The 27,792-nt window shown below is 53.3% G+C and overlaps 1 protein-coding gene across 1 annotated transcript; it reads right to left on the reverse strand.

Annotated features, from left to right (window-relative positions):
* Positions 1-7,676: 7,676 nt before the first annotated feature.
* Positions 7,677-8,602, reverse strand: LOC308240655 (protein SET-like; the record flags this gene model as incomplete). The annotated part of the gene is made up of 1 exon (XM_080688740.1): positions 7,677-8,602. One exon carries the CDS (start codon positions 8,600-8,602, stop codon positions 7,733-7,735), a length of 870 nt encoding a protein of 289 aa, XP_080544866.1. The 3' UTR covers positions 7,677-7,732.
* Positions 8,603-27,792: the final 19,190 nt, after the last annotated feature.

The raw sequence follows: 27,792 nt of genomic DNA on the forward strand, positions 1-27,792 counted from the left end.
GCCCAGTGAGATTTTAAAGGAGGGCTGGCAGCCACCTGCCTGTAACCCTACCCAGCTGGGAAGAGTAAGTCTGTGAGCTGAAGTTGAGGTGGAGCTGTGGGTGTTAGGCCTTTAAGAGAACTTCCAGAGATTGGGAAGTCACCCCGCTTCTTAGGAGCTCAGTAGACAGCCTTGTGAGTCATCGGTCAGGCGAAAAAGGGGGGTTAATGGCCTAAAACGCTCACGTGAAGAAAGGTTGGGGCCCTGTGACGAGCTTTTAGTGGTCATATCATCAGTGGAGTTTGGAATGCTGGACAGCCAGAAGGGCTCAGGTGGATAAGTCCTTGGGGTCCAGAGACCAGCAGGAAATGCTGACGTGATTGATGGGAAAGGGGCACGTGGATAGCCAGAAGTGCTCAGGTGTTCCAAGTTCTTGGGGCCCTGGGGCTGGCCGGAAGTGCTGACATCATCGAGGGGGAGTGGCCACGAAAACAGCCCTAAATGCTCAGGTTTATAAGGGATTGAGACCGGGGAGCAGCAGGAAGTGCTGACGTCATGGGAGGGATGGGGACACGTGGAGAGCCAGAAATACTCAGGTGGACAAGTGCTTGGGGCTCTCCGGCTGGCCAGAAGTGCTGACGTCATCAAGGGGAGGGGCCACGTAGAGAGCCAGGTGAATGCATTCCAGGGAGGGTCGCTAGAGGTCACAAACAACCCAACTTCCATGGGTCAGTGCTCTGGAATTTTGGACATGGTACCTGTTCTCAGGGAAGGGCGTTCCCCATTATTAAGCAAAAAACGGGTTCTTAGGGCTCAGGAAACTGTAAGTGAGCCTCTAGGGGCAGGCATTTTCGCCCAGTAGTGAAAGGCTTTTCAGGGTCTCAACACTGCTTTTTCCCCGATTTCAAAACCTAAGGAAGGACTGTCAGAGTCCCAGGTCAGTCCAATGTGAGGTGCCCACATGTTGGGGACAATGCGCGGTCTCTGGCCTGATCGACGCCCAGGGAGATTTTAAAGGAGCGCTGGCAGCCGCCTACCTGTAACCCTACCCAGCTGGGAAGAGTAAGTCTGTGAGCAGAAGTTGAGCTGGAGCTGTGGGTGTTAGGCCTTTAAGAGAACTTCCAGAGATTGGGAAGTCACCCCGCTTCTTAGGAGCTCAGTATACAGCCTTGTGAGTCATCGATAGGCGAACAAGGGGGGTTAATGTCCGAAAACGCTCACGTGAAGAAAGGATGGGGCCCTGTGACGAGCTTTTAGTGGTCATATCATCAGTGGAGTTTGGAATGCTGGACAGCCAGAAGGGCTCAGGTGGATAAGTCCTTGGGGTACGGAGATCAGCAGGAAATGCTGACGTGATTGACGGAAAAGGGGCACGTGGATAGCCAGAAGTGCTCAGGTGTTCCAAGTTCTTGGGGCCCTGGGACTGGCCGGAAGTGCTGACGTCATCGAGGGGGAGTGGCCACGAAAACAGCCCTAAATGCTCAGGTTTATAAGGGCTTGATAACCGGGGAGCAACAGGAAGTGCTGACGTCATGGGAGGGATGGGGACACTTGAAGAGCCAGAAATACTCAGGTGGACAAGTGCTTGGGGCTCTCCAGATGGCCAGAAGTGCTGACGTCATCAAGGGGATGGGCCACGTAGAGAGCCAGGTGAATGCATTCCAGGGAGGGTCGCTAGAGGTCACAAACAACCCAACTTCCATGGGTCAGTGCTCTGGAATTTTGGACATGGTACCTCTTCTCAGGGAAGGGCGTTCCCCATTATTAAGCAAAAAACTGGGACTTAGGGCTCGGGAAACTGTAAGTGAGCCTGGAGGGGCAGGCCTTTACGCCCAGTAGTGAAAGGCTTTTCAGGGTCTCAACACTGCTTTTTCCCCGATTTCAAAACCTAAGGAAGGACTGTCAGAGTCCCAGGTCAGTCCAGTGTGAGGTGCCCACATGTTGGGGACAATGCGCGGTCTCTGGCCTGATCGACGCCCAGGGAGATTTTAAAGGAGCGCTGGCAGCCGCCTGCCTGTAACCCTACCCAGCTGGGAAGAGTAAGTCTGTGAGCAGAAGTTGAGCTGGAGCTGTGGGTGTTAGGCCTTTAAGAGAACTTCCAGAGATTGGGAAGTCACCCCGCTTCTTAGGAGCTCAGTAGACAGCCTTGTGAGTCATTGGTCAGGCGAACAAGGGGGGTTAATGACCGAAAACGCTCACGTGAAGAAAGGTTGGGGCACTGTGACCAGCTTTTAGTGGTCATATCATCAGTGGAGTTTGGAATGCTGGACAGCCAGAAGGGCTCAGGTGGATAAGTCCTTGGGGTCCGGAGACCAACAGGAAATGCTGACGTGATTGACGGGAAAGGGGCATGTGGATAGCCAGAAGTGCTCAGGTGGTCTAAGTTCTTGGGACCCTGGGTCTGCCGGAAGTGCTGATGTCATCGAGGGGGAGTGGCCACGAAAACAGCCCTAAATGCTCAGGTTTATAAGGGCTTGATGACCGGGGAGCAGCAGGAAGTGCTGACGTCATGGGAGGGATGGGGACACGTGGAGAGCCAGAAATACTCAGGTGGACAAGTGCTTGGGGCTCTCCGGCTGGCCAGAAGTGCTGATGTCATCAAGGGGTGGGGCCACGTAGAGAGCCAGGTGAATGCATTCCAGGGAGGGTCGCTAGAGGTCACAAACAACCCAACTTCCATGGGTCAGTGCTCTGGAATTTTGGACATGGTACCTGTTCTCAGGGAAGGGCGTTCCCCATTATTAAGCAAAAAACGGGTTCTTAGGGCTCAGGAAACTGTAAGTGAGCCTCTAGGGGCAGGCCTTTTCGCCCAGTAGTGAAAGGCTTTTCAGGGTCTCAACACTGCTTTTTCCCCGATTTCAAAACCTAAGGAAGGACTGTCAGAGTCCCAGGTCAGTCCAATGTGAGGTGCCCGCATGTTGGGGACAATGCGGGGTCTGTGGCCTGATCGACGCCCAGTGAGATTTTAAAGGAGGGCTGGCAGCCACCTGCCTGTAACCCTACCCAGCTGGGAAGAGTAAGTCTGTGAGCTGAAGTTGAGGTGGAGCTGTGGGTGTTAGGCCTTTAAGAGAACTTCCAGAGATTGGGAAGTCACCCCGATTCTTAGGAGCTCAGTAGACAGCCTTGTGAGTCATCGATAGGCGAACAAGGGGGGTTAATGGCCGAAAACGCTCACGTGAAGAAAGGATGGGGCCCTGTGACGAGCTTTTAGTGGTCATATAATCAGTGGAGTTTGGAATGCTGGACAGCCAGAAGGGCTCAGGTGGATAAGTCCTTGGGGTACGGAGATCAGCAGGAAATGCTGACGTGATTGACGGAAAAGGGGCACGTGGATAGCCAGAAGTGCTCAGGTGTTCCAAGTTCTTGGGGCCCTGGGGCTGGCCGGAAGTGCTGACGTCATCGAGGGGGAGTGGCCACGAAAACAGCCCTAAATGCTCAGGTTTATAAGGGCTTGATGACCAGGGAGCAACAGGAAGTGCTGACGTCATGGGAAGGATGGGGACACGTGGAGAGCCAGAAATACTCAGGTGGACAAGTGCTTGGGGCTCTCCGGCTGGCCAGAAGTGCTGACGTCATCAAGGGGAGGGGCCACGTAGAGAGCCAGGTGAATGCATTCCAGGGAGGGTCGCTAGAGGTCACAAACAACCCAACTTCCATGGGTCAGTGCTCTGGAATTTTGGACATGGTACCTGTTCTCAGGGAAGGGCGTTCCCCATTATTAAGCAAAAAACTGGGACTTAGGGCTCGGGAAACTGTAAGTGAGCCTGGAGGGGCAGACCTATACGCCCAGTAGTGAAAGGCTTTTCAGGGTCTCAACACTGCTTTTTCCCCGATTTCAAAACCTAAGGAAGGACTGTCAGAGTCCCAGGGCAGTCCAGTGTGAGGTGCCCACATGTTGGGGACAATGCGCGGTCTCTGGCCTGATCGACGCCCAGGGAGTTTTTAAAGGAGCGCTGGCAGCCGCCTGCCTGTAACCCTACCCAACTGGGAAGAGTAAGTCTGTGAGCTGAAGTTGAGGTGGAGCTGTGGGTGTTAGGCCTTTAAGAGAACTTCCAGAGATTGGGAAGTCACCCCGATTCTTAGGAGCTCAGTAGACAGCCTTGTGAGTCATCGGTCAGGCGAACAAGGGGGGTTAATGGCCGAAAACGCTCACGTGAAGAAAGGTTGGGGCACTGTGACCAGCTTTTAGTGGTCATATCATCAGTGGAGTTTGGAATGCTGGACAGCTAGAAGGGCTCAGGTGGATAAGTCCTTGGGGTCCGGAGACCAGCAGGAAATGCTGACGTGATTGACGGGAAAGGGGCACGTGGATAGCCAGAAGTGCTCAGGTGTTCCAAGTTCTTGGGGCCCTGTGGCTGGCCGGAAGTGCTGACGTCATCGAGGGGGAGTGGCCACGAAAACAGCCCTAAATGCTCAGGTTTATAAGGGCTTGATGACCGGGGAGCAGCAGGAAGTGCTGACGTCATGGGAGGGATGGGGACACGTGGAGAGCCAGAAATACTCAGGTGGACAAGTGCTTGGGGCTCTCCGGCTGGCCAGAAGTGCTGACGTCATCAAGGGGAGGGGCCACGTAGAGAGCCAGGTGAATGCATTCCAGGGAGGGTCGCTAGAGGTCACAAACAACCCAACTTCCATGGGTCAGTGTTCTGGAATTTTGGACATGGTACCTGTTCTCAGGGAAGGGCGTTCCCCATTATTAAGCAAAAAACTGGGACTTAGGGCTCGGGAAACTGTAAGTGAGCCTGGAGGGGCAGGCCTTTATGCCCAGTAGTGAAAGGCTTTTCAGGGTCTCAACACTGCTTTTTCCCCGATTTCAAAACCTAAGGAAGGACTGTCAGAGTCCCAGGTCAGTCCAGTGTGAGGTTCCCACATGTTGGGGACAATGCGCGGTCTCTGGCCTGAGCGACGCCCAGGGAGATTTTAAAGGATCGCTGGCAGCCGCCTGCCTGTAACCCTACCCAGCTGGGAAGAGTAAGTCTGTGAGCAGAAGTTGAGCTGGAGCTGTGGTTGTTAGGCCTTTAAGAGAACTTCCAGAGATTGGGAAGTCACCCCGCTTCTTAGGAGCTCAGTAGACAGCCTTGTGAGTCATTGGTTAGGCGAACAAGGTGGGTTAATGACAGAAAACGCTCACGTGAAGAAAGGTTGGGGCACTGTGACCAGCTTTTAGTGGTCATATCATCAGTGGAGTTTGGAATGCTGGACAGCCAGAAGGGCTCAGGTGGATAAGTCCTTGGGGTCCGGAGACCAACAGGAAATGCTGACGTGATTGACGGGAAAGGGGCATGTGGATAGCCAGAAGTGCTCAGGTGGTCTAAGTTCTTGGGACCCTGGGTCTGCCGGAAGTGCTGATGTCATCGAGGGGGAGTGGCCACGAAAACAGCCCTAAATGCTCAGGTTTATAAGGGCTTGATGACCGGGGAGCAGCAGGAAGTGCTGACGTCATGGGAGGGATGGGGACACGTGGAGAGCCAGAAATACTCAGGTGGACAAGTGCTTGGGGCTCTCCGGCTGGCCAGAAGTGCTGACGTCATCAAGGGGAGGGGCCACGTAGAGAGCCAGGTGAATGCATTCCAGGGAGGGTCGCTAGAGGTCACAAACAACCCAACTTCCATGGGTCAGTGCTCTGGAATTTTGGACATGGTACCTGTTCTCAGGGAAGGGCGTTCCCCATTATTAAGCAAAAAACGGGTTCTTAGGGCTCAGGAAACTGTAAGTGAGCCTCTACGGGCAGGCCTTTTCGCCCAGTAGTGAAAGGCTTTTCAGGGTCTCAACACTGCTTTTTCCCCGATTTCAAAACCTAAGGAAGGACTGTCAGAGTCCCAGGTCAGTCCAATGTGAGGTGCCCGCATGTTGGGGACAATGCGCGGTCTCTGGCCTGATCGACGCCCAGGGAGATTTTAAAGGAGCGCTGGCAGCCGCCTACCTGTAACCCTACACAGCTGGGAAGAGTAAGTCTGTGAGCAGAAGTTGAGCTGGAGCTGTGGGTGTTAGGCCTTTAAGAGAACTTCCAGAGATTGGGAAGTCACCCCGCTTCTTAGGAGCTCAGTATACAGCCTTGTGAGTCATCGGTTAGGCGAACAAGGGGGGTTAATGGCCGAAAACGCTCACGTGAAGAAAGTTTGGGACACTGTGACCAGCTTTTAGTGGTCATATCATCAGTGGAGTTTGGAATGCTGGACAGCCAGAAGGGCTCAGGTGGATAAGTCCTTGGGGTCCGGAGACCAGCAGGAAATGCTGACGTGATTGACGGGAAAGGGGCACGTGGATAGCCAGAAGTGCTCAGGTGTTCCAAGTTCTTGGGGCCCTGGGGCTGGCCGGAAGTGCTGACGTCATCGAGGGGGAGTGGCCACGAAAACAGTTCTAAATGCTCAGGTTTATAAGGGCTTGATGACCGGGGAGCAGCAGGAAGTGCTGACGTCATGGGAGGGATGGGGACACGTGGAGAGCCAGAAATACTCAGGTGGACAAGTGCTTGGAGCTCTCCGGCTGGCCAGAAGTGCTGACGTCATCAAGGGGAGGGGCCACGTAGAGAGCCAGGTGAAGGCATTCCAGGGCGGGTCACTAGAGGTCACAAACAACCCAAGTTCCATGGGTCAGTGCTCTGGAATTTTGGACATGGTACCTGTTCTCAGGGAAGGGCGTTCCCCATTATTAAGCAAAAAACGGGACTTAGGGCTCAGGAAACTGTAAGTGAGCCTCGAGGGGCAGGCCTTTACGCACAGTAGTGAAAGGCTTTTCACGGTCTCAACACTGCTTTTTCTCCGATTTCAAAACCTAAGGAAGGACTGTCAGAGTCCCAGGTCAGTCCAGTGTGAGGTGCCCACATGTTGGGGACAATGCGCGGTCTCTGGCCTGATCGACGCCCAGGTAGATTTTTTTTTTTTTTTTTTTGTGTACACATTTAGTTTTATTGTAACAAAGCAACTTGTACACTTTTAATGTTTAAAACTGAGCATCATCTTTTCTTTCCAGTGAAACAAAAAGAAAATTTAAAAATAAACAGGAACAAAATTACAATAGAGAAATGTCAATTCCAAATAAGATCCTACAGGTTCTGCTGATTCTCCCATTGAGTGGCAGGGCTCAAGTCATCATTAGGAGAGAATTTTATTTTAAAAGTGTCATCTTAGACTGCAAGGATGTCCGTTAAACATCACAATTAAACATGCCAAAGGAGAAGCCATGTTGTCAAAATGCCCACTTAACCCACCCAAACATCTCAAACCCACCCTTTGCTCACCTTCTATAACCCCCCCTTTTTTTTAAAGTTTTTTTTTTCTTTTTTTAAACAAGAGAAAGTAGACAGATACATGTTGGTAAATGCTAACTGTCCATATTCACATAGAGACACAGTGTAATCTCTGAGCCCAATATACAGAGAAAGGAGGAAAAAAGCTGGAATTCTATGCACTACTACACAGGGGCCTAGCAACCTCCAGCTCCCAGCAGAGCAAGGGAGCAGGTGGTTTTTCTTTTTTCCCACAGAGCACGGTGGTGTTGATTCCATTAAGTTTTTCTTGAGACAGGAAGGGATAAAAATTAATTTGGAACAGAAAGGGGCAAAGATTCTTTTCCCACTGTATTCTGCTCAAGGTACATCCCCCCCCAAAGAAGGTGAGAACCATGGTGTAAAGGAGAGAAAAAGAGACCTCAAAAACAGGGCGACTGAGCACAAGAGGGGGGGAAAAAAAGACTGCAACTTGCTCCCAGGGACTGGAGAAAATTAAAAAAGGTTGGAATCCATCAGTGTTCATTAGTCATCTTCTCCTTCATCTTCCTCTCCTTCTTCCCCCTCATCATCATCTTCATCTTCTTCACCTTCATCCTCATCCCCTTCTTCATCAATATCTTCCAACCCTTCCTCTTCTTCATCATCATCATCATCTTCTTCTCCTTCCCCTTCTTCATCATCCATGTCAGGAACCAAGTAGTACTGTAAAGGATTTGGCCAAATGTCATCTTTGATGACTTCTCCTAACTCATCTGCACCTGCATCAGAATGGTCAGTAAACCAGGTAAAGAAGCTTTCTGGTTCCTCATGCTGTCTCTTCCTGCTGGCTTTATTCTGTGTTTGACTTGAACGTTTCGTCAAATCCTTTCCAGATTTCCATTTGATTTCAGTGGACTTTGAAGATGGATCACCACTCTCATTCAGATGAAACTCTTTGGAGAGAACTTTATTTTCAAAGTAAGGATTTTCATCAAAATAAAAATCTATTCTGTAACCTGATTTAATATCTTCAAATTCTGTCACTTCAACTCTTGTCAAATAATGCAGCGCCTCTTCATCCTCTTCCCCAAGCAGTGCAGACACTTGTGGATGGTTGACAAATGTTGTTACCCAAAAATTTGGGATTTTGGCGATCAATTCTGACCTCTTCTGAAAAAATGGTTGGCGGAGTTTGTTGTATTGCTGTTCTACTTTCAAAATCTCCTCACTGGCTTGTTCATTAAGTCTGTCTATTTCATTTTGTACTTCATCAATATGTTCAATCGCTTCTTGCTGTTCTTTTTCTCCCTTCGGCACGTCCGGAGGGGTCGGCTTCTTCTCCGGCTTGGGGGCTGCAGCCAGTTTCGGTTTCTTCGTCTGAGGTGGGAGCGAGGACGGGCGTTTGGGGGCCATGCTGCGTGTGAGGCAAGTCGGAGGATCTCCCAGGGAGATTTTAAAGGAGCGCTGGCAGCCGCCTGCCTGTAACCCTACCCAGCTGGGAAGAGTAAGTCTGTGAGCAGAAGTTGAGCTGGAGCTGTGGGTGTTAGGCCTTTAAGAGAACTTCCAGAGATTGGGAAGTCACCCCGCTTCTTAGGAGCTCAGTAGACAGCCTTGTGAGTCATTGGTCAGGCGAACAAGGGGGGTTAATGGCCGAAAACGCTCACGTGAAGAAAGGTTGGGGCACTGTGACCAGCTTTTAGTGGTCATATCATCAGTGGAGTTTGGAATGCTGGACAGCCAGAAGGGCTCAGGTGGATAAGTCCTTGGTGTCCGGAGACCAACAGGAAATGCTGACGTGATTGACGGGAAAGGGGCATGTGGATAGCCAGAAGTGCTCAGGTGGTCTAAGTTCTTGGGACCCTGGGTCTGCCGGAAGTGCTGATGTCATCGAGGGGGAGTGGCCACGAAAACAGCCCTAAATGCTCAGGTTTATAAGGGCTTGAGACCGGGGAGCAGCAGGAAGTGCTGACGTCATGGGAGGGATGGGGACACGTGGAGAGCCAGAAATACTCAGGTGGACAAGTGCTTGGGGCTCTCCGGCTGGCCAGAAGTGCTGACGTCATCAAGGGGAGGGGCCACGTAGAGAGCCAGGTGAATGCATTCCAGGGAGGGTCGCTAGAGGACACAAACAACCCAACTTCCATGGGTCAGTGCTCTGGAATTTTGGACATGGTACCTGTTCTCAGGGAAGGGCGTTTTCCATTATTAAGCAAAAAACGGGTTCTTAGGGCTCAGGAAACTGTAAGTGAGCCTCTAGGGGCAGGCCTTTTCGCCTAGTAGTGAAAGGCTTTTCAGGGTCTCAACACTGCTTTTTCCCCGATTTCAAAACCTAAGGAAGGACTGTCAGAGTCCCAGGTCAGTCCAATGTGAGGTGCCCGCATGTTGGGGACAATGCGGGGTCTGTGGCCTGATCGACGCCCAGTGAGATTTTAAAGGAGCGCTGGCAGCCACCTGCCTGTAACCCTACCCAGCTGGGAAGAGTAAGTCTGTGAGCTGAAGTTGAGGTGGAGCTGTGGGTGTTAGGCCTTTAAGAGAACTTCCAGAGATTGGGAAGTCACCCCGCTTCTTAGGAGCTCAGTAGACAGCCTTGTGAGTCATTGGTCAGGCGAACAAGGGGGGTTAATGGCCGAAAACACTCACGTGAAGAAAGTTTGGGGCCCTGTGACCAGCTTTTTGTGGTCATATCATCAGTGGAGTTTGGAATGCTGGACAGCCAGAAGTGCTCAGGTGGATAAGTCCTTGGGGTCCGGAGACCAGCCGGAAATGCTGACGTCATTGACGGGAAAGGGGCTCATGGATAGCCAGAAGTGCTCAGGTGTTCCAAGTTCTGGGGCCCTGGGGCTGGCCGGAAGTGCTGACGTCATCGAGGGGGAGTGGCCACGAAAACAGCCCTAAATGCTCAGGTTTATAAGGGCTGATGACCGGGGTGCAGCAGGAAGTGCTGACGTCATGGGAGGGATGGGGACACGTGGAGAGCCAGAAATACTCAGGTGGACAAATACTTGGCGCTCTCTGGCTGGCCAGAAGTGCTGATGTCATCAAGGAGAGCGGCCACGTAGAGAGCCAGGTGAATGCATTCCAGGGAGGGTCGCTAGAGGTCACAAACAACCCAACTTCCTTGGGTCAGTGCTCTGGAATTTTGGACATGGTACCTGTTCTCAGGGAAGGGCGTTCCCCATTATTAAGCAAAAAACTGGGACTTAGGGCTCGGGAAAATGTAAGTGAGCCTGGAGGGGCAGGCCTTTACGCACAGTAGTGAAAGGCTTTTCAGGGTCTCAACACTGCTTTTTCTCCGATTTCAAAACCTAAGGAAGGACTGTCAGAGTCCCAGGTCAGTCCAGTGTGAGGTGCCCACATGTTGGGGACAATGCGCGGTCTCTGGCCTGATCGACGCCCAGGGAGATTTTAAAGGAGCGCTGGCAGCCGCCTGCCTGTAACCCTACCCAGCTGGGAAGAGTAAGTCTGTGAGCAGAAGTTGAGCTGGAGCTGTGGGTGTTAGGCCTTTAAGAGAACTTCCAGAGATTGGGAAGTCACCCCGCTTCTTAGGAGCTCAGTAGACAGCCTTGTGAGTCATTGGTCAGGCGAACAAGGGGGGTTAATGGCCGAAAACGCTCACGTGAAGAAAGGTTGGGGCACTGTGACCAGCTTTTAGTGGTCATATCATCAGTGGAGTTTGGAATGCTGGACAGCCAGAAGGGCTCAGGTGGATAAGTCCTTGGGGTCCGGAGACCAGCAGGAAATGCTGACGTGATTGACGGAAAAGGGGCACGTGGATAGCCAGAAGTGCTCAGGTGTTCCAAGTTCTTGGGGCCCTGTGGCTGGCCGGAAGTGCTGACGTCATCGAGGGGGAGTGGCCACGAAAACAGCCCTAAATGCTCAGGTTTATAAGGGCTTGATGACCGGGGAGCAGCAGGAAGTGCTGACGTCATGGGAGGGATGGGGACACGTGGAGAGCCAGAAATACTCAGGTGGACAAGTGCTTGGGGCTCTCCGGCTGGCCAGAAGTGCTGACGTCATCAAGGGGAGGGGCCACGTAGAGAGCCAGGTGAATGCATTCCAGGGAGGGTCGCTAGAGGTCACAAACAACCCAACTTCCATGGGTCAGTGCTCTGGAATTTTGGACATGGTACCTGTTCTCAGGGAAGGGAGTTCCCCATTATTAAGCAAAAAACTGGGACTTAGGGCTTGGGAAACTGTAAGTGAGCCTGGAGGGGCAGGCCTTTACGCCCAGTAGTGAAAGGCTTTTCAGGGTCTCAACACTGCTTTTTCTCCGATTTCAAAACCTAAGGAAGGACTGGCAGAGTCCCAGGTCAGTCCAGTGTGAGGTGCCCACATGTTGGGGACAATGCGCGGTCTCTGGCCTGATTGACGCCCAGGGAGATTTTAAAGGATCGCTGGCAGCCGCCTGCCTGTAACCCTACCCAGCTGGGAAGAGAAAGTCTGTGAGCAGAAGTTGAGCTGGAGCTGTGGGTGTTAGGCCTTTAAGAGAACTTCCAGAGATTGGGAAGTCACCCCGCTTCTTAGGAGCTCAGTACACAGCCTTGTGAGTCATCCATAGGCGAACAAGGGGGGTTAAAGTCCGAAAACGCTCACGTGAAGAAAGGATGGGGCCCTGTGACGAGCTTTTAGTGGTCATATCATCAGTGGAGTTTGGAATGCTGGACAGCCAGAAGGGCTCAGGTGGATAAGTCCTTGGGGTACGGAGATCAGCAGGAAATGCTGACGTGATTGATGGAAAAGGGGCACGTGGATAGCCAGAAGTGCTCAGGTGTTCCAAGTTCTTGGGGCCTTGGGGCTGGCCGGAAGTGCTGACGTCATCGAGGGGGAGTGGCCACGAAAACAGCCCTAAATGCTCAGGTTTATAAGGGCTTGATAACCGGGGAGCAACAGGAAGTGCTGACGTCATGGGAGGGATGGGGACACGTGGAGAGCCAGAAATACTCAGGTGGATAAGTGCTTGGGGCTCTCCGGCTGGCCAGAAGTGCTGACGTCATCAAGGGGATGGGCCACGTAGAGAGCCAGGTGAATGCATTCCAGGGAGGGTCGCTAGAGGTCACAAACAACCCAACTTCCATGGGTCAGTGCTCTGGAATTTTGGACATGGTACCTGTTCTCAGGGAAGGGCGTTCCCCATTATTAAGCAAAAAACTGGGACTTAGGGCTCGGGAAACTGTAAGTGAGCCTGGAGGGGCAGGCCTTTATGCCCAGTAGTGAAAGGCTTTTCAGGGTCTCAACACTGCTTTTTCTCCGATTTCAAAACCTAAGGAAGGACTGGCAGAGTCCCAGGTCAGTCCAGTGTGAGGCTCCCGCATGTTGGGGACAATGCGGGGTCTCTGGCCTGATCGACGCCCAGGGAGATTTTAAAGGAGCACTGGCAGCCGCCTGCCTGTAACCCTACCCAGCTGGGAAGAGTAAGTCTGTGAGCAGAAGTTGAGGTGGAGCTGTGGGTGGTAGGCCTTTAAGAGAACTTCCAGAGATTGGGAAGTCACCCCGCTTCTTAGGAGCTCAGTAGACAGCCTTGTGAGTCATTGGTCAGGCGAATAAGGGGGTTTACTGGCCGAAAACGCTCACGTGAAGAAAGTTTGGGGCCCTGTGACCAGCTTTTTGTGGTCATATCAATCAGTGGAGTTTGGAATGCTGGACAGCCAGTAGTGCTCAGGTGGATAAGTCCTTGGGGTCCAGAGACCAGCAGGAAATGCTGACGTCATTGACGGGAAAGGGGCTCGTGGATAGCCAGAAGTGCTCAGGTGTTCCAAGTTCTGGGGCCCTGGGGCTGGCCGGAAGTGCTGACGTCATCGAGGGGGAGTGGCCACGAAAACAGCCCTAAATGCTCAGGTTTATAAGGGCTGATGACCAGGGTGCAGCAGGAAGTGCTGACGTCATGGGAGGGATGGGGACACGTGGAGAGCCAGAAATACTCAGGTGGACAAATACTTGGGGCTCTCTGGCTGGCCAGAAGTGCTGATGTCATCAAGGAGAGGGGCCACGTAGAAAGCCAGGTGAATGCATTCCAGGGAGGGTCGCAAGAGGTCACAAACAACCCAATTCCTTGGGTCAGTGCTCTGGAATTTTGGACATGGTACCTGTTCTCAGGGAAGGGCGTTCCCCATTATTAAGCAAAAAACTGGGACTTAGGGCTCGGGAAACTGTAAGTGAGCCTGGAGGGGCAGGCCTTTATGCCCAGTAGTGAAAGGCTTTTCAGGGTCTCAACACTGCTTTTTCTCCGATTTCAAAACCTAAGGAAGGAGTGTCAGAGTCCCAGGTCAGTCCAGTGTGAGGCGCCCGCATGTTGGGGACAATGCGGGGTCTCTGGCCTGATCGACGCCCAGGGAGATTTTAAAGGAGCGCTGGCAGCCGCCTGCCTGTAACCCTACCCAGCTGGGAAGAGTAAGTTTGTGAGCAGAAGTTGAGCTGGAGCTGTGGGTGGTAGGCCTTTAAGAGAACTTCCAGAGATTGGGAAGTCACCCCGCTTCTTAGGAGCTCAGTAGACAGCCTTGTGTGTCATTGGTCAGGCGAACAAGGGGGGTTAATGGCCGAAAACGCTCACGTGAAGAAAGTTTGGGGCCCTGTGACCAGCTTTTTGTGGTCATATCATCAGTGGAGTTTGGAATGCTGGACAGCCAGAAGTGCTCAGGTGGATAAGTCCTTGGGGTCCGGAGACCAGCAGGAAATGCTGACGTCATTGACGGGAAAGGGGCTCGTGGATAGCCAGAAGTGCTCAGGTGTTCCAAGTTCTGGGGCCATGGGGCTGGCCGGAAGTGCTGACGTCATCGAGGGGGAGTGGCCACGAAAACAGCCCTAAATGCTCAGGTTTATAAGGGCTGATGACTGGGGTGCAGCAGGAAGTGCTGACGTCATGGGAGGGATGGGGACACGTGGAGAGCCAGAAATACTCAGGTGGACAAATACTTGGCGCTCTCTGGCTGGCCAGAAGTGCTGATGTCATCAAGGAGAGCGGCCACGTAGAGAGCCAGGTGAATGCATTCCAGGGAGGGTCGCAAGAGGTCACAAACAACCCAATTCCTTGGGTCAGTGCTCTGGAATTTTGGACATGGTACCTGTTCTCAGGGAAGGGCGTTCCCCATTATTAAGCAAAAAACTGGGACTTAGGGCTCGGGAAACTGTAAGTGAGCCTGGAGGGGCAGGCCTTTATGCCCAGTAGTGAAAGGCTTTTCAGGGTCTCAACACTGCTTTTTCTCCGATTTCAAAACCTAAGGAAGGAGTGTCAGAGTCCCAGGTCAGTCCAGTGTGAGGCGCCCGCATGTTGGGGACAATGCGGGGTCTCTGGCCTGATCGACGCCCAGGGAGATTTTAAAGGAGCGCTGGCAGCCGCCTGCCTGTAACCCTACCCAGCTGGGAAGAGTAAGTTTGTGAGCAGAAGTTGAGCTGGAGCTGTGGGTGGTAGGCCTTTAAGAGAACTTCCAGAGATTGGGAAGTCACCCCGCTTCTTAGGAGCTCAGTAGACAGCCTTGTGTGTCATTGGTCAGGCGAACAAGGGGGGTTAATGGCCGAAAACGCTCACGTGAAGAAAGTTTGGGGCCCTGTGACCAGCTTTTTGTGGTCATATCATCAGTGGAGTTTGGAATGCTGGACAGCCAGTAGTGCTCAGGTGGATAAGTCCTTGGGGTCCAGAGACCAGCAGGAAATGCTGACGTCATTGACGGGAAAGGGGCTCGTGGATAGCCAGAAGTGCTCAGGTGTTCCAAGTTCTGGGGCCCTGGGGCTGGCCGGAAGTGCTGACGTCATCGAGGGGGAGTGGCCACGAAAACAGCCCTAAATGCTCAGGTTTATAAGGGCTGATGACCGGGGTGCAGCAGGAAGTGCTGACGTCATGGGAGGGATGGGGACACGTGGAGAGCCAGAAATACTCAGGTGGACAAATACTTGGCACTCTCTGGCTGGCCAGAAGTGCTGATGTCATCAAGGAGAGCGGCCACGTAGAGAGCCAGGTGAATGCATTCCAGGGAGGGTCGCTAGAGGTCACAAACAACCCAACTTCCTTGGGTCAGTGCTCTGGAATTTTGGACATGGTACCTGTTCTCAGGGAAGGGCGTTCCCCATTATTAAGCAAAAAACTGGGACTTAGGGCTCGGGAAACTGTAAGTGAGCCTGGAGGGGCAGGCCTTTATGCCCAGTAGTGAAAGGCTTTTCAGGGTCTCAACACTGCTTTTTCTCCGATTTCAAAACCTAAGGAAGGACTGTCAGAGTCCCAGGTCAGTCCAGTGTGAGGCGCCCGCATGTTGGGGACAATGCGGGGTCTCTGGCCTGATCGACGCCCAGGGAGATTTTAAAGGAGCAATGGCAGCCGCCTGCCTATAACCCTACCCAGCTGGGAAGAGTAAGTCTGTGAGCAGAAGTTGAGCTGGAGCTGTGGGTGGTAGGCCTTTAAGAGAACTTCCAGAGATTTTGAAGTCACCCCGCTTCTTAGGAGCTCAGTAGACAGCCTTGTGAGTCATTGGTCAGGCGAACAAGGGGGGTTAATGGCCGAAAACGCTCACGTGAAGAAAGTTTGGGGCCCTGTGACCAGCTTTTTGTGGTCATATCAATCAGTGGAGTTTGGAATGCTGGACAGCCAGAAGTGCTCAGGTGGATAAGTCCTTGGGGTCCAGAGACCAGCAGGAAATGCTGACGTCATTGACGGGAAAGGGGCGCATGGATAGCCAGAAGTGCTCAGGTGTTCCAAGTTCTGGGGCCCTGGGGCTGGCCGGAAGTGCTGACGTCATCGAGGGGGAGTGGCCACGAAAACAGCCCTAAATGCTCAGGTTTATAAGGGCTGATGACCAGGGTGCAGCAGGAAGTGCTGACGTCATGGGAGGGATGGGGACACGTGGAGAGCCAGAAATACTCAGGTGGACAAATACTTGGGGCTCTCTGGCTGGCCAGAAGTGCTGATGTCATCAAGGAGAGGGGCCACGTAGAAAGCCAGGTGAATGCATTCCAGGGAGGGTCGCAAGAGGTCACAAACAACCCAATTCCTTGGGTCAGTGCTCTGGAATTTTGGACATGGTACCTGTTCTCAGGGAAGGGCGTTCCCCATTATTAAGCAAAAAACTGGGACTTAGGGCTCGGGAAACTGTAAGTGAGCCTGGAGGGGCAGGCCTTTATGCCCAGTAGTGAAAGGCTTTTCAGGGTCTCAACACTGCTTTTTCTCCGATTTCAAAACCTAAGGAAGGAGTGTCAGAGTCCCAGGTCAGTCCAGTGTGAGGCGCCCGCATGTTGGGGACAATGCGGGGTCTCTGGCCTGATCGACGCCCAGGGAGATTTTAAAGGAGCGCTGGCAGCCGCCTGCCTGTAACCCTACCCAGCTGGGAAGAGTAAGTTTGTGAGCAGAAGTTGAGCTGGAGCTGTGGGTGGTAGGCCTTTAAGAGAACTTCCAGAGATTGGGAAGTCACCCCGCTTCTTAGGAGCTCAGTAGACAGCCTTGTGTGTCATTGGTCAGGCGAACAAGGGGGGTTAATGGCCGAAAACGCTCACGTGAAGAAAGTTTGGGGCCCTGTGACCAGCTTTTTGTGGTCATATCATCAGTGGAGTTTGGAATGCTGGACAGCCAGAAGTGCTCAGGTGGATAAGTCCTTGGGGTCCGGAGACCAGCAGGAAATGCTGACGTCATTGACGGGAAAGGGGCTCGTGGATAGCCAGAAGTGCTCAGGTGTTCCAAGTTCTGGGGCCCTGGGGCTGGCCGGAAGTGCTGACGTCATCGAGGGGGAGTGGCCACGAAAACAGCCCTAAATGCTCAGGTTTATAAGGGCTGATGACTGGGGTGCAGCAGGAAGTGCTGACGTCATGGGAGGGATGGGGACACGTGGAGAGCCAGAAATACTCAGGTGGACAAATACTTGGCGCTCTCTGGCTGGCCAGAAGTGCTGATGTCATCAAGGAGAGCGGCCACGTAGAGAGCCAGGTGAATGCATTCCAGGGAGGGTCGCAAGAGGTCACAAACAACCCAATTCCTTGGGTCAGTGCTCTGGAATTTTGGACATGGTACCTGTTCTCAGGGAAGGGCGTTCCCCATTATTAAGCAAAAAACTGGGACTTAGGGCTCGGGAAACTGTAAGTGAGCCTGGAGGGGCAGGCCTTTATGCCCAGTAGTGAAAGGCTTTTCAGGGTCTCAACACTGCTTTTTCTCCGATTTCAAAACCTAAGGAAGGAGTGTCAGAGTCCCAGGTCAGTCCAGTGTGAGGCGCCCGCATGTTGGGGACAATGCGGGGTCTCTGGCCTGATCGACGCCCAGGGAGATTTTAAAGGAGCGCTGGCAGCCGCCTGCCTGTAACCCTACCCAGCTGGGAAGAGTAAGTTTGTGAGCAGAAGTTGAGCTGGAGCTGTGGGTGGTAGGCCTTTAAGAGAACTTCCAGAGATTGGGAAGTCACCCCGCTTCTTAGGAGCTCAGTAGACAGCCTTGTGTGTCATTGGTCAGGCGAACAAGGGGGGTTAATGGCCGAAAACGCTCACGTGAAGAAAGTTTGGGGCCCTGTGACCAGCTTTTTGTGGTCATATCATCAGTGGAGTTTGGAATGCTGGACAGCCAGTAGTGCTCAGGTGGATAAGTCCTTGGGGTCCAGAGACCAGCAGGAAATGCTGACGTCATTGACGGGAAAGGGGCTCGTGGATAGCCAGAAGTGCTCAGGTGTTCCAAGTTCTGGGGCCCTGGGGCTGGCCGGAAGTGCTGACGTCATCGAGGGGGAGTGGCCACGAAAACAGCCCTAAATGCTCAGGTTTATAAGGGCTGATGACCGGGGTGCAGCAGGAAGTGCTGACGTCATGGGAGGGATGGGGACACGTGGAGAGCCAGAAATACTCAGGTGGACAAATACTTGGCACTCTCTGGCTGGCCAGAAGTGCTGATGTCATCAAGGAGAGCGGCCACGTAGAGAGCCAGGTGAATGCATTCCAGGGAGGGTCGCTAGAGGTCACAAACAACCCAACTTCCTTGGGTCAGTGCTCTGGAATTTTGGACATGGTACCTGTTCTCAGGGAAGGGCGTTCCCCATTATTAAGCAAAAAACTGGGACTTAGGGCTCGGGAAACTGTAAGTGAGCCTGGAGGGGCAGGCCTTTATGCCCAGTAGTGAAAGGCTTTTCAGGGTCTCAACACTGCTTTTTCTCCGATTTCAAAACCTAAGGAAGGACTGTCAGAGTCCCAGGTCAGTCCAGTGTGAGGCGCCCGCATGTTGGGGACAATGCGGGGTCTCTGGCCTGATCGACGCCCAGGGAGATTTTAAAGGAGCAATGGCAGCCGCCTGCCTATAACCCTACCCAGCTGGGAAGAGTAAGTCTGTGAGCAGAAGTTGAGCTGGAGCTGTGGGTGGTAGGCCTTTAAGAGAACTTCCAGAGATTTTGAAGTCACCCCGCTTCTTAGGAGCTCAGTAGACAGCCTTGTGAGTCATTGGTCAGGCGAACAAGGGGGGTTAATGGCCGAAAACGCTCACGTGAAGAATGTTTGGGGCCCTGTGACCAGCTTTTTGTGGTCATATCAATCAGTGGAGTTTGGAATGCTGGACAGCCAGAAGTGCTCAGGTGGATAAGTCCTTGGGGTCCGGAGACCAGCAGGAAATGCTGACGTCATTGACGGGAAAGGGGCGCATGGATAGCCAGAAGTGCTCAGGTGTTCCAAGTTCTGGGGCCCTGGGGCTGGCCGGAAGTGCTGACGTCATCGAGGGGGAGTGGCCACGAAAACAGCCCTAAATGCTCAGGTTTATAAGGGCTGATGACTGGGGTGCAGCAGGAAGTGCTGACGTCATGGGAGGGATGGGGACACGTGGAGAGCCAGAAATACTCAGGTGGACAAATACTTGGGGATCTCTGGCTGGCCAGAAGTGCTGATGTCATCAAGGAGAGCGGCCACGTAGAGAGCCAGGTGAATGCATTCCAGGGAGGGTCGCAAGAGGTCACAAACAACCCAATTCCTTGGGTCAGTGCTCTGGAATTTTGGACATGGTACCTGTTCTCAGGGAAGGGCGTTCCCCATTATTAAGCAAAAAACTGGGACTTAGGGCTCGGGAAACTGTAAGTGAGCCTGGAGGGGCAGGCCTTTATGCCCAGTAGTGAAAGGCTTTTCAGGGTCTCAACACTGCTTTTTCTCCGATTTCAAAACCTAAGGAAGGAGTGTCAGAGTCCCAGGTCAGTCCAGTGTGAGGCGCCCGCATGTTGGGGACAATGCGGGGTCTCTGGCCTGATCGACGCCCAGGGAGATTTTAAAGGAGCGCTGGCAGCCGCCTGCCTGTAACCCTACCCAGCTGGGAAGAGTAAGTTTGTGAGCAGAAGTTGAGCTGGAGCTGTGGGTGGTAGGCCTTTAAGAGAACTTCCAGAGATTGGGAAGTCACCCCGCTTCATAGGAGCTCAGTAGACAGCCTTGTGTGTCATTGGTCAGGCGAACAAGGGGGGTTAATGGCCGAAAACGCTCACGTGAAGAAAGTTTGGGGCCCTGTGACCAGCTTTTTGTGGTCATATCATCAGTGGAGTTTGGAATGCTGGACAGCCAGTAGTGCTCAGGTGGATAAGTCCTTGGGGTCCAGAGACCAGCAGGAAATGCTGACGTCATTGACGGGAAAGGGGCTCGTGGATAGCCAGAAGTGCTCAGGTGTTCCAAGTTCTGGGGCCCTGGGGCTGGCCGGAAGTGCTGACGTCATCGAGGGGGAGTGGCCACGAAAACAGCCCTAAATGCTCAGGTTTATAAGGGCTTGATCATCGGGGAGCAGCAGGAAGTGCTGACGTCATGGGAGGGATGGGGACACGTGCAGAGCCAGAAATACTCAGGTGGACAAGTGCTTGGGGCTCTCCGGCTGGCCAGAAGTGCTGACGTCATCAAGGGGAGGGGCCACGTAGAGAGCCAGGTGAATGCATTCCAGGGAGGGTCCCTAGAGGTCACAAACAACCCAACTTCCTTGGGTCAGTGCTCTGGAATTTTGGACATGGTACCTGTTCTCAGGGAAGGGCGTTCCCCATTATTAAGCAAAAAACTGGGACTTAGGGCTCGGGTAACTGTAAGTGAGCCTGGAGGGGCAGGCCTTTATGCCCATTAGTGAAAGGCTTTTCAGGGTCTCAACACTGCTTTTTCTCCGATTTCAAAACCTAAGGAACGACTGTCAGAGTCCCAGGTCAGTCCAGTGTGAGGCGCCCGCATGTTGGGGACAATGCGGGGTCTCTGGCCTGATCGACGCCCAGGCATATTTTAAAGGAGCGCTGGCAGCCGCCTGCCTGTAACCCTACCCAGCTGGGAAGAGTAAGTCTGTGAGCAGAAGTTGAGCTGGAGCTGTGGGTGGTAGGCCTTTAAGAGAACTTCCAGAGATTGTGAAGTCACCCCGCTTCTTAGGAGCTCAGTAGAAAGCCTTGTGAGTCATTGGTCAGGCGAACAAGGGGGTTTACTGGCCGAAAACGCTCACATGAAGAAAGTTTGGGGCCCTGTGACCAGCTTTTTGTGGTCATATCAATCAGTGGAGTTTGGAATGCTGGACAGCCAGTAGTGCTCAGGTGGATAAGTCCTTGGGGTCCAGAGACCAGCAGGAAATTCTGACGTCATTGACAGGAAAGGGGCTCTTGGATAGCCAGAAGTGCTCAGGTGTTCCAAGTTCTGGGGCCCTGGGGCTGGATGGAAGTGCTGACGTCATCGAGGGGGAGTGGCCACGAAAACAGCCCTAAATGCTCAGGTTTATAAGGGCTGATGACCGGGGTGCAGCAGGAAGTGCTGACGTCATGGGAGGGATGGGGACACGTGGAGAGCCAGAAATACTCAGGTGGACAAATACTTGGGGCTCTCTGGCTGGCCAGAAGTGCTGATGTCATCAAGGAGAGGGGCCACGTAGAAAGCCAAGTGAATGCATTCCAGGGAGGGTCGCAAGAGGTCACAAACAACCCAACTTCCTTGGGTCAGTGCTCTGGAATTTTGGACATGGTACCTGTTCTCAGGGAAGGGCGTTCCCCATTATTAAGCAAAAAACTGGGACTTAGGGCTCGGGAAACTGTAAGTGAGCCTGGAGGGGCAGGCCTTTATGCCCAGTAGTGAAAGGCTTTTCAGGGTCTCAACACTGCTTTTTCTCCGATTTCAAAACCTAAGGAAGGACTGTCAGAGTCCGAGGTCAGTCCAGTGTGAGGCGCCCGCATGTTGGGGACAATGCGGGGTCTCTGGCCTGATCGACGCCCAGGGAGATTTTAAAGGAGCGCTGGCAGCCGCCTGCCTGTAACCCTACCCAGCTGGGAAGAGTAAGTTTGTGAGAAGAAGTTGAGCTGGAGCTGTGGGTGGTAGGCCTTTAAGAGAACTTCCAGAGATTGGGAAGTCACCCCGCTTCTTAGGAGCTCAGTAGACAGCCTTGTGAGTCATTGGTCAGGCGAACAAGGGGGGTTAATGGCCGAAAACGCTCACGTGAAGAAAGTTTGGGGCCTGTGACCAGCTTTTTGTGGTCATATTAATCAGTGGAGTTTGGAATGCTGGACAGCCAGAAGTGCTCAGGTGGATAAGACCTTGGGGTCCGGAGACCAGCAGGAAATGCTGAAGTCATTGACGCGAAAGGGGCTCGTGGATAGCCAGAAGTGCTCAGGTGTTCCAAGTTCTGGGGCCCTGGGGCTGGCTGGAAGTGCTGACGTCATCGAGGGGGAGTGGCCACGAAAACAGCCCTAAATGCTCAGGTTTATAAGTGCTGATGACCGGGGTGCAGCAGGAAGTGCTGACGTCATGGGAGGGATGGGGACACGTGGAGAGCCAGAAATACTCAGGTGGACAAATACTTGGGGATCTCTGGCTGGCCAGAAGTGCTGATGTCATCAAGGAGAGGGGCCACGTAGAAAGCCAGGTGAATGCATTCCAGGGAGGGTCGCTAGAGGTCACAAACAACCCAACTTCCTTGGGTCAGTGCTCTGGAATTTTGGACATGGTACCTGTTCTCAGGGAAGGGCGTTCCCCATTATTAAGCAAAAAACTGGGACTTAGGGCTCGGGAAAATGTAAGTGAGCCTGGAGGGGCAGGCCTTTATGCCCAGTAGTGAAAGGCTTTTCAGGGTCTCAACACTGCTTTTTCTCCGATTTCAAAACCTAAGGAAGGAGTGTCAGAGTCCCAGGTCAGTCCAGTGTGAGGCGCCCGCATGTTGGGGACAATGCGGGGTCTCTGGCCTGATCGACGCCCAGGGAGATTTTAAAGGAGCGCTGGCAGCCGCCTGCCTGTAACCCTACCCAGCTGGGAAGAGTAAGTTTGTGAGCAGAAGTTGAGCTGGAGCTGTGGGTGGTAGGCCTTTAAGAGAACTTCCAGAGATTGGGAAGTCACCCCGCTTCATAGGAGCTCAGTAGACAGCCTTGTGTGTCATTGGTCAGGCGAACAAGGGGGGTTAATGGCCGAAAACGCTCACGTGAAGAAAGTTTGGGGCCCTGTGACCAGCTTTTTGTGGTCATATCATCAGTGGAGTTTGGAATGCTGGACAGCCAGTAGTGCTCAGGTGGATAAGTCCTTGGGGTCCAGAGACCAGCAGGAAATGCTGACGTCATTGACGGGAAAGGGGCTCGTGGATAGCCAGAAGTGCTCAGGTGTTCCAAGTTCTGGGGCCCTGGGGCTGGCCGGAAGTGCTGACGTCATCGAGGGGGAGTGGCCACGAAAACAGCCCTAAATGCTCAGGTTTATAAGGGCTGATGACCGGGGTGCAGCAGGAAGTGCTGACGTCATGGGAGGGATGGGGACACGTGGAGAGCCAGAAATACTCAGGTGGACAAATACTTGGCACTCTCTGGCTGGCCAGAAGTGCTGATGTCATCAAGGAGAGCGGCCACGTAGAGAGCCAGGTGAATGCATTCCAGGGAGGGTCGCTAGAGGTCACAAACAACCCAACTTCCTTGGGTCAGTGCTCTGGAATTTTGGACATGGTACCTGTTCTCAGGGAAGGGCGTTCCCCATTATTAAGCAAAAAACTGGGACTTAGGGCTCGGGAAACTGTAAGTGAGCCTGGAGGGGCAGGCCTTTATGCCCAGTAGTGAAAGGCTTTTCAGGGTCTCAACACTGCTTTTTCTCCGATTTCAAAACCTAAGGAAGGACTGTCAGAGTCCCAGGTCAGTCCAGTGTGAGGCGCCCGCATGTTGGGGACAATGCGGGGTCTCTGGCCTGATCGACGCCCAGGGAGATTTTAAAGGAGCGATGGCAGCCGCCTGCCTATAACCCTACCCAGCTGGGAAGAGTAAGTCTGTGAGCAGAAGTTGAGCTGGAGCTGTGGGTGGTAGGCCTTTAAGAGAACTTCCAGAGATTTTGAAGTCACCCCGCTTCTTAGGAGCTCAGTAGACAGCCTTGTGAGTCATTGGTCAGGCGAACAAGGGGGGTTAATGGCCGAAAACGCTCACGTGAAGAATGTTTGGGGCCCTGTGACCAGCTTTTTGTGGTCATATCAATCAGTGGAGTTTGGAATGCTGGACAGCCAGAAGTGCTCAGGTGGATAAGTCCTTGGGGTCCAGAGACCAGCAGGAAATGCTGACGTCATTGACGGGAAAGGGGCGCATGGATAGCCAGAAGTGCTCAGGTGTTCCAAGTTCTGGGGCCCTGGGGCTGGCCGGAAGTGCTGACGTCATCGAGGGGGAGTGGCCACGAAAACAGCCCTAAATGCTCAGGTTTATAAGGGCTTGATCATCGGGGAGCAGCAGGAAGTGCTGACGTCATGGGAGGGATGGGGACACGTGCAGAGCCAGAAATACTCAGGTGGACAAGTGCTTGGGGCTCTCCGGCTGGCCAGAAGTGCTGACGTCATCAAGGGGAGGGGCCACGTAGAGAGCCAGGTGAATGCATTCCAGGGAGGGTCCCTAGAGGTCACAAACAACCCAACTTCCTTGGGTCAGTGCTCTGGAATTTTGGACATGGTACCTGTTCTCAGGGAAGGGCGTTCCCCATTATTAAGCAAAAAACTGGGACTTAGGGCTCGGGTAACTGTAAGTGAGCCTGGAGGGGCAGGCCTTTATGCCCATTAGTGAAAGGCTTTTCAGGGTCTCAACACTGCTTTTTCTCCGATTTCAAAACCTAAGGAACGACTGTCAGAGTCCCAGGTCAGTCCAGTGTGAGGCGCCCGCATGTTGGGGACAATGCGGGGTCTCTGGCCTGATCGACGCCCAGGCATATTTTAAAGGAGCGCTGGCAGCCGCCTGCCTGTAACCCTACCCAGCTGGGAAGAGTAAGTCTGTGAGCAGAAGTTGAGCTGGAGCTGTGGGTGGTAGGCCTTTAAGAGAACTTCCAGAGATTGTGAAGTCACCCCGCTTCTTAGGAGCTCAGTAGAAAGCCTTGTGAGTCATTGGTCAGGCGAACAAGGGGGTTTACTGGCCGAAAACGCTCACATGAAGAAAGTTTGGGGCCCTGTGACCAGCTTTTTGTGGTCATATCAATCAGTGGAGTTTGGAATGCTGGACAGCCAGTAGTGCTCAGGTGGATAAGTCCTTGGGGTCCAGAGACCAGCAGGAAATTCTGACGTCATTGACAGGAAAGGGGCTCTTGGATAGCCAGAAGTGCTCAGGTGTTCCAAGTTCTGGGGCCCTGGGGCTGGATGGAAGTGCTGACGTCATCGAGGGGGAGTGGCCACGAAAACAGCCCTAAATGCTCAGGTTTATAAGGGCTGATGACCGGGGTGCAGCAGGAAGTGCTGACGTCATGGGAGGGATGGGGACACGTGGAGAGCCAGAAATACTCAGGTGGACAAATACTTGGGGCTCTCTGGCTGGCCAGAAGTGCTGATGTCATCAAGGAGAGGGGCCACGTAGAAAGCCAAGTGAATGCATTCCAGGGAGGGTCGCAAGAGGTCACAAACAACCCAACTTCCTTGGGTCAGTGCTCTGGAATTTTGGACATGGTACCTGTTCTCAGGGAAGGGCGTTCCCCATTATTAAGCAAAAAACTGGGACTTAGGGCTCGGGAAACTGTAAGTGAGCCTGGAGGGGCAGGCCTTTATGCCCAGTAGTGAAAGGCTTTTCAGGGTCTCAACACTGCTTTTTCTCCGATTTCAAAACCTAAGGAAGGACTGTCAGAGTCCGAGGTCAGTCCAGTGTGAGGCGCCCGCATGTTGGGGACAATGCGGGGTCTCTGGCCTGATCGACGCCCAGGGAGATTTTAAAGGACCGCTGGCAGCCGCCTGCCTGTAACCCTACCCAGCTGGGAAGAGTAAGTTTGTGAGAAGAAGTTGAGCTGGAGCTGTGGGTGGTAGGCCTTTAAGAGAACTTCCAGAGATTGGGAAGTCACCCCGCTTCTTAGGAGCTCAGTAGACAGCCTTGTGAGTCATTGGTCAGGCGAACAAGGGGGGTTAATGGCCGAAAACGCTCACGTGAAGAAAGTTTGGGGCCTGTGACCAGCTTTTTGTGGTCATATTAATCAGTGGAGTTTGGAATGCTGGACAGCCAGAAGTGCTCAGGTGGATAAGACCTTGGGGTCCGGAGACCAGCAGGAAATGCTGAAGTCATTGACACGAAAGGGGCTCGTGGATAGCCAGAAGTGCTCAGGTGTTCCAAGTTCTGGGGCCCTGGGGCTGGCCGGAAGTGCTGACGTCATCGAGGGGGAGTGGCCACGAAAACAGCCCTAAATGCTCAGGTTTATAAGTGCTGATGACCGGGGTGCAGCAGGAAGTGCTGACGTCATGGGAGGGATGGGGACACGTGGAGAGCCAGAAATACTCAGGTGGACAAATACTTGGGGATCTCTGGCTGGCCAGAAGTGCTGATGTCATCAAGGAGAGGGGCCACGTAGAAAGCCAGGTGAATGCATTCCAGGGAGGGTCGCTAGAGGTCACAAACAACCCAACTTCCTTGGGTCAGTGCTCTGGAATTTTGGACATGGTACCTGTTCTCAGGGAAGGGCGTTCCCCATTATTAAGCAAAAAACTGGGACTTAGGGCTCGGGAAAATGTAAGTGAGCCTGGAGGGGCAGGCCTTTATGCCCAGTAGTGAAAGGCTTTTCAGGGTCTCAACACTGCTTTTTCTCCGATTTCAAAACCTAAGGAAGGAGTGTCAGAGTCCCAGGTCAGTCCAGTGTGAGGCGCCCGCATGTTGGGGACAATGCGGGGTCTCTGGCCTGATCGACGCCCAGGGAGATTTTAAAGGAGCGCTGGCAGCCGCCTGCCTGTAACCCTACCCAGCTGGGAAGAGTAAGTTTGTGAGCAGAAGTTGAGCTGGAGCTGTGGGTGGTAGGCCTTTAAGAGAACTTCCAGAGATTGGGAAGTCACCCCGCTTCATAGGAGCTCAGTAGACAGCCTTGTGTGTCATTGGTCAGGCGAACAAGGGGGGTTAATGGCCGAAAACGCTCACGTGAAGAAAGTTTGGGGCCCTGTGACCAGCTTTTTGTGGTCATATCATCAGTGGAGTTTGGAATGCTGGACAGCCAGTAGTGCTCAGGTGGATAAGTCCTTGGGGTCCAGAGACCAGCAGGAAATGCTGACGTCATTGACGGGAAAGGGGCTCGTGGATAGCCAGAAGTGCTCAGGTGTTCCAAGTTCTGGGGCCCTGGGGCTGGCCGGAAGTGCTGACGTCATCGAGGGGGAGTGGCCACGAAAACAGCCCTAAATGCTCAGGTTTATAAGGGCTGATGACCGGGGTGCAGCAGGAAGTGCTGACGTCATGGGAGGGATGGGGACACGTGGAGAGCCAGAAATACTCAGGTGGACAAATACTTGGCACTCTCTGGCTGGCCAGAAGTGCTGATGTCATCAAGGAGAGCGGCCACGTAGAGAGCCAGGTGAATGCATTCCAGGGAGGGTCGCTAGAGGTCACAAACAACCCAACTTCCTTGGGTCAGTGCTCTGGAATTTTGGACATGGTACCTGTTCTCAGGGAAGGGCGTTCCCCATTATTAAGCAAAAAACTGGGACTTAGGGCTCAGGAAACTGTAAGTGAGCCTGGAGGGGCAGGCCTTTATGCCCAGTAGTGAAAGGCTTTTCAGGGTCTCAACACTGCTTTTTCTCCGATTTCAAAACCTAAGGAAGGACTGTCAGAGTCCCAGGTCAGTCCAGTGTGAGGCGCCCGCATGTTGGGGACAATGCGGGGTCTCTGGCCTGATCGACGCCCAGGGAGATTTTAAAGGAGCGATGGCAGCCGCCTGCCTATAACCCTACCCAGCTGGGAAGAGTAAGTCTGTGAGCAGAAGTTGAGCTGGAGCTGTGGGTGGTAGGCCTTTAAGAGAACTTCCAGAGATTTTGAAGTCACCCCGCTTCTTAGGAGCTCAGTAGACAGCCTTGTGAGTCATTGGTCAGGCGAACAAGGGGGGTTAATGGCCGAAAACGCTCACGTGAAGAATGTTTGGGGCCCTGTGACCAGCTTTTTGTGGTCATATCAATCAGTGGAGTTTGGAATGCTGGACAGCCAGAAGTGCTCAGGTGGATAAGTCCTTGGGGTCCGGAGACCAGCAGGAAATGCTGACGTCATTGACGGGAAAGGGGCGCATGGATAGCCAGAAGTGCTCAGGTGTTCCAAGTTCTGGGGCCCTGGGGCTGGCCGGAAGTGCTGACGTCATCGAGGGGGAGTGGCCACGAAAACAGCCCTAAATGCTCAGGTTTATAAGGGCTTGATCATCGGGGAGCAGCAGGAAGTGCTGACGTCATGGGAGGGATGGGGACACGTGCAGAGCCAGAAATACTCAGGTGGACAAGTGCTTGGGGCTCTCCGGCTGGCCAGAAG

This window comes from Plecotus auritus (genome assembly GCF_963455305.1).
Source record: "Plecotus auritus genome assembly, contig: SCAFFOLD_36, whole genome shotgun sequence".
Classification (NCBI taxonomy): domain Eukaryota; kingdom Metazoa; phylum Chordata; class Mammalia; order Chiroptera; family Vespertilionidae; genus Plecotus; species Plecotus auritus.